Source organism: Miscanthus floridulus, chromosome 8 (assembly GCF_019320115.1).
Source record: "Miscanthus floridulus cultivar M001 chromosome 8, ASM1932011v1, whole genome shotgun sequence".
NCBI classification, from domain to species: domain Eukaryota; kingdom Viridiplantae; phylum Streptophyta; class Magnoliopsida; order Poales; family Poaceae; genus Miscanthus; species Miscanthus floridulus.
The window spans coordinates 91,137,654-91,149,740 of record NC_089587.1 but is presented as its reverse complement, the minus strand read 5'-3'; the positions used below and the strand labels follow the sequence as shown (position 1 = coordinate 91,149,740).

The 12,087-nt window shown below is 44.7% G+C and overlaps 1 protein-coding gene and 2 pseudogenes across 1 annotated transcript; all 3 read right to left on the bottom strand.

Moving 5' to 3' along the window:
- Window positions 1-1,294: 1,294 nt before the first annotated feature.
- On the bottom strand, window positions 1,295-4,526 carry LOC136476951 (GDT1-like protein 4). The gene is made up of 9 exons (XM_066474929.1): window positions 4,283-4,526; window positions 4,110-4,175; window positions 3,890-3,997; window positions 3,683-3,781; window positions 3,499-3,571; window positions 2,690-2,775; window positions 2,269-2,352; window positions 1,960-2,019; window positions 1,295-1,865 (listed from the first exon to the last, which is right to left on the bottom strand). The coding sequence occupies exons 1-9, from the start codon at window positions 4,406-4,408 to the stop codon at window positions 1,677-1,679; spliced, it is 891 nt and encodes a 296-aa protein (XP_066331026.1). The 5' UTR covers window positions 4,409-4,526; the 3' UTR covers window positions 1,295-1,676.
- A 1,463-nt stretch (window positions 4,527-5,989) lies between these two features.
- On the bottom strand, window positions 5,990-9,711 carry LOC136469570 (uncharacterized; annotated as a pseudogene).
- LOC136469569 (uncharacterized) lies at window positions 9,653-11,497 on the bottom strand (annotated as a pseudogene).
- Between the last annotated feature and the right edge of the window lie 590 nt (window positions 11,498-12,087).

The following is a 12,087-nucleotide window of genomic DNA, read 5'->3' as shown; positions in this document are numbered from 1 at the left end:
ATACGGCGGCATATTTATTGTTGTCGGCCTTGTCCTTTCCTTTCTTCTCCTTCTTGTTCCCCTTCGACACTTAGTATGACTCATCATCATCTGCATCTTCAGAACTACTTGATATGCTTGATGATGCACTTGTTGCCTTCTCTTCTTTTTTCTTCTTCCTAGCTTCTCTTCCTTTTCTTCTAGCTTCTCTTCTTTTTCTTCTGACCTCCGATCGTGGTTAATCATAGGAATAGAAGAATAGTTAAAGGATACGGCAACATATTTATTGTTGTCGGCCTTGTCCTTTCCTTTCTTTTCCTTCTTGTTCTCCTTCGACACTTGGTATGACTCATCATCATCTGCATCTTCAGAACTACTTGATATGCTTGATGATGCACTTGTTGCCTTCTCTTCTTCTTTCTTCTTCTTCCTAGCTTCTTTTCTTTTTCTTCTTGCTTCTCTCTTAAGCCTTCTTTCTTCTTTCCTTTTCTTCTTCTCCTCTAACCGTTTCTCCTTCTTTTTCTCTCTTGCTTCTCTTTTTAGCTTTTTTGTCTTCTTCCTTCTTCTTCTCTCATTATCATCGAGAGCTCTTTCGGCATCGGTAGCCTCAAGATGTGGTAGTGTGGTGTTGCTCGCTGTCGACGAGCTCAACTCGCTGTTGTCCGTGTCGACACACCCGCTTCACGCTACTAGTTCCTCCTTCGGCCTCCATACCTTACGCGGTGAAGCGTATATGAGGTAACCCGCTCCTAAGGGGGGTGAATAGGCCTGTCAAAACAAACATTCAAACTTTTATCAAATTCACCATGTGGCACTGCCGCTCTGGAGGGCGATACTGCCGGACCGCGGCACCACCGGACCAGAACAGCGACACCACCGCACCTGCAGACAACTTCGAGTCACAACAAAAACTTAGATCGGAGAAATTTCTCAACTTGCACAGGGTGAAGGTGGTGGAGGAAACGAGTGAAAACAGGCGCCTGCACCTGGTCCGGGTCTTGGTCCTGGTCCTGGTCCGAGTCAGGGTCCGGCTCCGGCACAGGCTCCGGTACTAGCTCCGCCCCCGTCTCCGGACGCCCATTCGCAGGGGCCGGAGAAGACGCTGATCGGGGACGTGCTGCTCAGGGAGTGCAAGCACGTGCTCGGCTTGTTCCCCACCATGTGCCGGAAAAAGCCGCACAACCACCAGTACGTCGGAAAGATCATCGGCCGGTGGCGGTGGTGGTTCAACTACTAGATAGCTAGCAGATTGCCATCGTCGTCGTCGGCGGCGGCGGCGCGTGCGTGGTGTACGACTGAACCCTTCCGTTGGCGAAGGTGCATACGTACGCATGCAGGAAAGGAAGTGATATAAACACGATGTGTATATACACGTTATGTTTTGAATTCCTGACAAATTAAAAGCAATCAGTAATTCAGGATACCTCTTCCGTTTGTTTTTGAATTCATGACTTGTATAGTATACATTGGCACTGATCGTATCGTATACCCACTACACATATCCATGTATGCTTTACTGGTACAGCAAAAAATCCATTGCCGTAGGACAAGGGTCACTGAATCAGATGAGGATGCTGGCCAAGGTTGGTTGACAAGGGCCAGGGAGATTAGGGACTGGCTGAACCTGAACAAGAAACAAATAGAGAGCTTGCAGGAGGGACTACACCTACAAGGATGAGAGGCAGGGCAGGGTGGTACTACAATGGTGGGTAGAAATATGACGAAAGAGAGAACCCAAGGAAGAGGAGGCCTCCGATGGTTGCGACCGTGCCCTGAGATATCTTGGAGGCCAGCATGCTGCCGCCCACCACCGCGATCAACGTGCAGATGGTGTGCCCCAAGGTTGCTCCTGTAGCAACTCCAACAGCATTTTTGTGGGTCGCCAGCTGCATTGAGGACCATGCTTCGAGTTCAGTTACCAAGTTGGATGAAAAGGAGACAGCTGGAAAATCCAATTTGAAGAGGGAAATTGAACCGTACCGCTATTGTAGCTATCTGACTTCGGTCACCCCACTCCGCCAAGAAGGTCAACACAAATGACTGAAATCAAAAGTCAATACGTCATATAGAAAGCGAGCAATACACTTGGCACTGCTACAGCATCAGTACCGATATGTATGGTTACCGTAACCTTAACTAGTGTTAACAGAAACATGCAATGTCAGAAAGGATTCTAAATTATCTGAAAGCGGGAAAGGATTGCACAAGATTTCACCATCCACCACAAAATCAGAAGTAAATGCATGTTTCAGAGAAAGTGTAAAATGGGTAAGGGAAAGGGAAACCTACCTCCAGGAAAATAGGAGTGCAGAATCTCGAGAAAACACGTCTCAATGTTGACTTCCCTTGGCCTGCTTCCAGCTTTTCCTCTACCTGTATATGTCAAGGAACAAACGGTATTATATAATATAGTGATAGTCTGAAAAAAAGAGTGTTACAACAGTCACTGACAACCAATGAGCACAGTCGTCTGAACAATGAGTAGCAGTATTAACTCTTGACATCTGAAGCTAAATATCACATTTCAAGCACAAGTATGTCCTACTTATGTTGTAAGTTGTAACAGGTCTAATCAAGAATAGTCCATGGTCAGGAAGGCCCAATCAGTTATGGACTCAAAATGTGTTTATGCTATATCTAGCAAAGATGGATGATGCTTAGCATGGAAATGAAAAGAAAGTAACAATTCGAGGTAAGAAATTCCACATACTTCTTCTATTTCCTTCTTCTGCGATGCCTTGGAATCTGACCTCCAAGCAATGTACAGGAGCCGTAGCCCAAAAAATGCATAGAGGACTGAAGCACAAAACAACAAAAGAGGATATATCAGAATGCACTGCTGCATCCTACAGAACCGATATAACATCAAGATTGCTACAATATCTTATAAGAATCGTAAGATTAAGAATATTCGTGCTCAAATGGTACATATACATCCATAAGACCTTGGAAGACCATTAGTTGCACTAGCAAGAAACAAATGTTCTTTCTTGCTCCAGTAACCAAAATTTGAATATCTTACGATTACTATCATTGGAAAAGGGAGTAATCTAGCAAATGGTTGCACCCACTAGTAATGTTTATTGGAAGGGAAGAACCTAGAACTTGATTGTTATGCATTTTTGCCCCAATTTTGATGCACTTGGATGCAAGTAAAATTAGGAAAACACTACTGTGAGAAAACATAAATTTACTTCCATCACCATCACTATGACGATCTGTAAAAACATCTATGTCTCCACATTTTTATACAAACACTGACTTTGAAGCATATGCACCTAGCATCTGAACTCTGATCTGATTGGATGCAGGTATGTCACATCTAGTGTACCGCTTCAGGTACTTGCAGGTCAAATATTCATCAGTATGTGGCGGTTAATATATTTATCAGTGTTTTTGGGACATGGACCATACTAGTCATCTGTTACTTCGATTTGATCCGCCAACCACTAGAATCTCTAAACCTTGGACCACCTTTATCAATGGTACACAATAAGGTGACATTCAGATAAGCCATACCTGTCGCCGCGCTGTTAGTGTGCTTCCTCGATATCAAATTCGGAACGATTCTGCCTAGTCCAGTAGACAGTACCTAAGAATGCAACACCACAGAGGCACAGAAGGATCAGTCTCAATCAGACTAGCAAGTACTAGCAACTTTTTCCCCCCGACAGAGCTGCAAAAGCTTCAGTGAAACACCTACCGTCATAACGACAAGTGCAGACAGTGCGCCCGAGAGCACCGTCGACTTGGGGTGCCGCATCGCCATCAGCGCCGCGATGATAAACGTCTCATCGCCAATCTTCACCCGGAGAAGACCCACAGACATTCAGAGACAGGTTACGAAGGCTTGAAGAGCGTATATACGCGCGGCAGAAGGGAAACCCATGAACACCGGCGCCCGCGGTACCTCGCTAACGATGATCATGGACAGGCTGGCGAAGAAGGCGTCGAAGAGCCCCAAGCCCGTGTCCTGCGCCCCAGCCGCCCGCGCCCCCGCCGTGTGGTGGAGGAACATCTGGGAGGCAGAGCACACGGGAGGCGCGTTCAGTGATAGAGCAACCCAATCTCTCTCTCAGACAGTCAGAGTCGAGACACACAGCGTGCCCCCAGGGGCCCGGCGCGCTCACCTTGGTGCGGCGGTCGAGGCGGTCGGCGCCGACGCCAGTGCCATTCCCGGAAGCGCCATCAGCAGCCTGACAGAAGAAATGCAGGGACCCGGAGCGTGAGGCCGTCGGAGACGAGCCTTGCGGGACGGACGAGGAAACGGGCGAAGCACGGGGACGTGGTTGGAAATGCTCACCTGGTCGGCGGCGGAGACGGAGACTGGAACGGAGACCGCGAGGAGGAGAACAACGGCGGCGGCGAAGGCAAAGCCAGCGTGCCTAGGCATCGCAGCGGGACGGAAAGCGACGCGAGATCTGCGCATGCAGCAAGCAGTCTGGGCGGGGGGCTGTCGGCGCGGCGTGGCGTGGCGGGGCGGGACGCAGCCGGGATCTCGGAGGAGAGGAGGAAGGGGGCAGAGAGCCGGGCGACCCGCGTGCGCCGGTGCGCGTCGGGATGGCCGAGGAGTTAAAAAGAAGGCCAAATTTGGCAGGGGACATCGAAAAAACGTGGCTTTTGCCGCTAACCAATAAAAAAGAATGGCTTTACTGTAAAATATTATAAAAGTATAGTGATTTGCTGCTGGACACTATAGTTTTTATAATATGATTTCTCATTCAAACATGTAAGTAAACATAATAACTGGACAAAAATACCTCTGCTCTTCGATTCAAGATTCCAGCAACATAACAAGTTATATTTCATCACTATAACATGTGTATTACAACGACATTTTAACATATCCACGAACATGACAGGTTCAAAAGAAAGTAGCAGGTCCAAGCCATAAAAAAATATATTCTAGCAACATTTCAGCCACACTTTTAATCAAGTACAGCCACAAAATATAGGCTGAGTAACAGATTTCAACCAACTAAAGCGCACAGCCTATGCTTATTTAGACCTAACAACTTGCAGCTTCTTCGTCTTTCCCTTGTCAACACTAAATGGAGATGTGATTGGACATCCAACGGGCTCTATGGCGTCTTCAAGTTCTAGCAACCTCTTACGACTATAGATGAGTATAGAAACGTGTTAGCTAAATAGAAACAGCAACAGGAACACATAATAAAAATCTGCAAGAGTTATACCCTCTTGTCATATAACTTGGAGTAGAAACAGAGGTGGTGAGTCTAGTTGGTGTAGATAATTCTAGTTCCAGTAACATCCTTGTCATACTACATGCAAATACAATCATATGATATTACACTATTATAGATTTGACAAAGGGACAAATATCTTAAATGTGCAAATTGCAATTGTACCTTCTTGTAATAGGGCTTGTGTATGAGAACAAGTGATGGGTCTTGTGGGTGTAGCATTGTAAGTTGTTTAAATATATAAGATATGTGTAAGTTAGGTGAAAATTAAAAATCCATAAAGAAGTTCAAAAGGCTTACAATGGGTCAACACATGATGGTAGTTCCTGTGGTGGCTCAGCAGCACTAGATGGCACTATTGTAACACTTTTCTTGCCTCTCTTTCTCTTTGGCTTTGGAGCAGTAGGTGGTGGTGCATCATAATCATAGACATATTCATTGCATGTTTTTGTCATGTGTCCAAGTTGTTTGCACCTTTTGCATCTTGTGGTTCTCTTTCCAGATCCACCTTCTGCAGCTGATTTAAGCCTTTTCTTCCTTGGTCTCCCAGCTGCTGGTTTCAGAATTAGAGGCCACAACTTAAATCCAAGGTTCACTTGAGGCCACTATTTCCTATCTGCCATTGGCTTAACACACTTTTGGTATGCCTTCTTAAACTTTGCGACAGAGTAGTATTTATGAACATAGCCGTCAATATTACAACCTCGAATTGAGGTGATAACACACAAGACATGAGTACATGGCAGACCAATAACTTGCCAACGTTTACAGGTGCACTTCCTCTCTTGAAGATCAACAGTATGCCTCTAATGAACTAGATCCCTTGTAACACCTTCGACTTCACCTAACATTTCATTATCTCTACCACCATCTTTGTATGAATACCTCCACATATATTTCAACCCCCTACTTCTTGCATTGAGGTCCTTCATGACGTTAGGCAAAATCTTATCTTTAAACTTCTTAGCAATTTTTCTTCTCAATAATATTTTATCCATGCATAATTGCCTTATCCTATCCATGAGATCAACTACAGGCAGTGATTTCTCATCCCTAATCCAGCTGTTGAATGTTTCAGCTATGCTATTTGTTACATAGTCACACTTGCTTGCTTCAGAAAATAGATGCCTTGTCCATAGGTGCTTATGGTTTTCATGTATCCACTTCATAGCTTCAAGACATGCTTCATACATCAAATTGTAGTGCTCTTCAAACCTATACTTTTGAAAAGCTCTACATACTGGCCACAAGTGATTCTCGAAGACCTCACCTCTGAACCGTTTTTGGAAGTCTGCAACTAAGTGTCTCATGCACTCCCTATGCTCAACTCCATTTTTAAAGACTTGAGTAACAACAGAATCAATTTCTTTGCATGCATCTGTTGAGATCACTAGGCCTGGAGGTGATCCAATTGCTTGATGAAGTCTCCTAAAAACCAAGACCAATTTTCAGTTGTCTCTAATCCAAACACATCGTAGCACACTGGAAACATCCAATTATGCCCATCAATAGAAGTAGCAGATGCAAGTTGTCCCTTCCATTTTCTAGTCAAATGAGTAGAGTCTACACCAAGGAAAGGCCTGCAACCATTTAGAAAACCATCTACACAGGCTTTTAGGGCAACAAACATTTTTGTAAATCTCATCTTCTTTCCCACTTGCTCATATTCAATGTCAACCAAACTCTCTGGATTGGTCTTCTCCACCTCAGCCTTGAAACTAAAAGCATGCTCAAAGTTGTCATCCCACTTCCCTTTGAGTTGTTCCACAGCCATATTCCTACCATCCCACACTACATAATATGACAACTTTAGGTGATACTGTTCTTCTAGTCTTTTCTTCGGTTCTTTAGCTCCAATTGTGAGATCCTTTGCAAGCCAACTAAGAACCCTATCCTTGACCCAATGATTGGTTGCCATGCAGTTATGCTTAACTTTTTCAGTGCTTTGACAAGTATGCACATGAGGTATCTTTTTTAGCTACATCAAATGGAAAAAATTGAAGTTGTATAAATCTGAAATTGTACAAAACTGTATACAAACAATAATGCAAGTTGCAAAATCATACCTTTCAGGTCATCCCATCCTGCAACTGTGAAGCATGTATCCTCCACTTGCACCGTTTAGCTTTGCAGTAGCCTCTGTATCCTGTTGACTCAGAATAGGCAGCTGCAATTTCATATTCACCCTTTATTGCATATTGCCTAATAGCCTTATTAAAAGTATCACCATCCCCAAAGGTTACACCAACTTCTATTGTTGGGTTCTCTAAGTCAATTGCATGGACAATGGTCTCATAATCCTGTGCATCCTCCACTAGTAATTCATCCTCCAAACCAATACACTCATCATCCTCTACATCGCCATTTGATTCAGAATCCGATAAATTAGAAAGCAACGATTTGTAGGGGTCCTCATCATTTAGACCAACATACTCTACATCATCATCGACCCAATTCACTTCAGGATTGTTCTGGACCGGAGGCTCTACTAGAGATGATACAATTTCAATAGTAGGTTGTGCAATTAACTGGTTGGCAGGAGCATCAGTGCTACCCTGTAACACACAAGGCATGTTCTGTTGTCGCCCAATATCAAGCTCCAAACAAAAATCATCCTTTATCATAACCCGCACTTGCACTAAGAACCTTCTTATCTCCCAATACATGTCAATTGCATGCAGCAGTTGTTATCAGAATCAATTTCTTCATAGCTACGACTCATATTATCCCAATAGGTGACACGTAGCTTATGTTTAGAGTCTAGCTGAATTTCTGTACCAATTTCAAGTAGCAAATCATTCCAATTTGTGGTATCCCTGTCTAAAATCTTAGCAATGTTACAAGCAACACAATACTCGCGCTTGCCATCTTTAGTCAATTTAACAAAAGCACCTAGACGTGCGGCAAACCTGTAGGACGAATTGGGATCCATCCTACATATATAAATATGAACAGAAACATAATCTGAATGAACACGCCGTACGATTTCAATTGAGGCTAGGGTAATAGAAGATAATCTGAATGAACCCTAGGGTAGGTATAATGGCATAAATTAGTTGCCCGTCAGGAACCCATGAGAGATCAGCATGCTCCTCGGGAAAAATGTCCCATGGCCAATTTTGCCCAAAAAGAACGGAAGCGAGAGGGGCCAGCCCAGCCCAGCCCAAGGTGGACGTGGACCTGCGGCTGACCCGCATGGGCGTGGCCGGTGGCCCCCTGCCCGTTTCCTTCCCGGATCCCGTGCCATTTGCGTCGCGCTCGCGGTCCAGCCTGCCGCCGATGGCCGGTGCACCGACTGCCCACTGCCCCACTCATCCTCCAGTCCTTTCTCTCTCTTTTTATCGGGGAATATTAAAGATGAACAGGGTTACAAGCATCAGCCAACAAGTGGCCAACAAAGTCTTGCGCTCTCTTGATCCACACCTTGGAACAGAGATGTTTACAAGCATGTTGGCCTAATTCATGAGCAACCCTATTACACAATCTATTATAGTGGATAAACTCAACCCCTCTAAGCTCATCGCCGAGCAACTTTGCTTCTTTCAGTTGTACTGCAAGTTTGGATCGATTGTCTTCATTAGAGTTTAGAGCTTTGCAAATTGGCAGGCAGTCAGTCTCCAAAACAACAGGAAGATCAATCCATTCTCTGTAGATAAAAATTTCAGCCTCGGTTTAGGAACACGAGAGCTTTTTTTTTCTTTTTGAATTTGATCAAATTTTGAAAGACAACATCGGTACACAGAAAAAAAGTGCAGCCACGCAAAACCCCAATTTGATCGGAAAAATGTGCCAGTACCTCTACTCAGGTTGAATTCTACCTCCAATATAGTAGTACTACCATGTTTCTTTCAGTGCCTCCAGCACTAGAATTGAGTTGGGATACGCCAACCCCTGCAAGTTCTTTATTTCTGAGCCACTTTGACGTTTCCGTTAGGTTAGATCTCACGTAACGATGTTGACGCGTGCACACACGCACACGTGACCAGGCGACGAATCCGGTGATGGTCGCTCCCAAGCTACCGCAACATCGACAGGGACTTGCTTCGATCTGGGCATTTGGGTACGTGTTTGCTGCTTCTTGGAGCGTGAACTGAATCCCCTCAATTATGCTCCATCTATCCCATGGAATGGAAATGGCATTGGTTTACCGCACACAACATATCGCAGCAACTGACTTGACTAAGAATACTCTGCTAACAAAGACACAGCAAACCAGGTCCAGTCCTTACCGTGTCTGAAGGAATCACATTCACATGACTTTCAACCAGAGTCTGTCATGAAAAAGTACAGTACAGTACAGCGACAAAATGTCCACAATCCATGGATCTAACCAAATCTGTAATCTGAATTTCTGGCAATAACCTCTGAAGGTATACAGCAGTGACCTTGTCTTCCAGCAAGCATTCATTATCTGTCAATTGTTAGAAACACTGGATGATGGATCAATTCAGATGCCATAGATGCCAGATGCCACTTAAAATGAACTGCACTCATCATATGATCATCTCACCTCAAACTCATTACTCATGGGACTTCACAACACATAAACAGCGTGAACAATAACTGCTGGCATCAACCTCAGTATCACCACAAACTAATATTGACATGACAATTTTCCTCTTTAAGGAAGAAAATGACTAACAAAATACATTCATCGTCAGTGAAGAGAATACTAATCATAAAACATACTCCTGACAACAAAAGGGGGTCGGCCACGCAGGGCTTCAAAGAAGAATGTACTTGCATCACAACTCAAAGAAAATACCGGGCTACAACTTATACATCTGTAGTTCTGTACTCTCTAAGGCCAGGGGTCATCTAGATCAGGCTTCTTGACAAACAGCTGATTGTATTGAGGCCGTGACATCTGCAGCAAAATCCATCCAACAATAAGTGTAAGACACGAATTCCAAAATACCAGATAAAACAATCTGCAAAACCATACTGCGTCCCTCCATATTGAGGTAACTAAATCACATAAGGACATGATTTCCTACTGGGCCATGCCAATGTAATAGCTAGGCCTCAAAATCAAACAATCTGGGTGACCAAACCATGGAAACAAACATGAAGATTATATCTACATTCCAAATGCTGTCTTGTACTCAAAAATCATAATTCATATGCCAGAAAGTCCTACCATGGACAAAAATACTAGCATTCTAACTATTCTGAAGAAATGCATCCTACCGGCCATTCAATCAACACTGAAATTTCCTGAGTTGTGTGAAGGAGTATTTGCATTCAGTAAGCTATTATAGGTTCTTTTTTTGCGATGTAAGCTATTATAGGTTCTATGATGTTGGCTGATTTCTTAATAATCACTTCAAGGTAATAGCTAGGTCTCCGAATCAAATTATGTGGATGACTGCATCACATAAATGCATATGAAGTCAAAACTAGTGGTTTCTGCAAAACCCTCAAACAATTCATAGACTCAGGTGGACCCGCGTGTCATTACACTCAGTCTCAGTCATAATCAGGGTGCAAACGTTTTCAGTGGCAAGTTTCCAATTGTATCGTATATTAGACATAGTAGAAAGACCTAATGTTGATGAAAACACCACCACTGTAGCCAATTATTATCTACACTAGAGGAAATCCTAATCTCTCTAGATGAAGAGCATCTTCATTCATTCATTGCATAGCTTCTATGATTTCTGCTGAGTCTCGACAATCAAGGCCACATGTTACAAAACTGAACAAACGCGCCATGCGTACTCCATCCTATCCCAATCCCCGCGAAGCCGAAACGCTCAGGGGAGAGAAACGCGAGGTTGGTGTGGGTGCTTACAAGGTCCTTGAAGAGGAAGAAGGCGATGAGGAAGAAGAGGACGAAGAAGATCTCGAACTCGGCAAGGCGGACGAAGCGGAACACCCTGTCGACGGCCCTAGTGAGGAGCCCCGGGTCGTCCCCCCTCCTCCCGGCCCCGACCCGCTGCTGCCGCATCTCTCCCGATCGATCGGTCGATCAGCCGCGGATTCCTCCTCTGCTACCACCGAATCCGAGACGGATCGGCTTGACCGGATCTGCAGCCGTCCGGCGAGAGGGAGTGGGGGGCGGAGGTACCGGATCTCCGGCCGTTCAACGGCGTGGGCTGTGCCTGAGGGAAGGCCCCGATTGCCAATCGGTCGATCCCTTGTTGGATGCGCGTTGCCGCGGCGATGGAGAGGTGGAGCAGGGCTGCTGGGGGGCGGCACGACGAGAGAACGGAACCGGGGGCTTCGGCGTCTGGAACCAGCAAACAGCAATCGAGGAGGAGTGAGTGAAGGCCAGGAGGTGGTGTGGCCCTGAGCAAATTGAGCCCGGCCATGGGTCCAGCCCGAGCCCAACGGGTTTTGGCCCGTCTACAAAGCATAGTGGACAGGGTTCAGACATAGACCCCGCTGTCGAGAAAAAACAATTCTTAGCCCGAAGTCAAGCTAAAATATTTATTTTAGCTATTTTACATTGTATAAATCAGCCTAGGTACAACCTAAGACTCGTCCAAATGGACGGCTATTGGTGGAACTTTTTGACCGAAATAGCCAGACATTTTTTCGGCCCGGACCACAAAATGCTCATATTAGGTGCGCGTGTGCCCGGACGGAGGTTTACGCTGTCGTCGAGATATGCGTCAATATTCGTGTTGTTTGAGCCACGTGGAGGTGAGAGAATAAGGATGTGTTTTACAAGGAGAAACGTTAGTGCCGAACTTCACAAAAGAGAAAAGTGTTTTAGAGAAGCACTTAGAATTGATTCTCTTATATTTTTTTATTAGTTTAGAGAAACCCCTAAAATTTAGTTTTTTCTCACTTAAGAATCTAGCGAGCTAGCTAAATGATTCCACAAAGTGATTCTAATTTATTTTAGAAATATTTCTTAAGAGAATTTTGATCTAAAATGGTTTTAAGAAACTAAAAA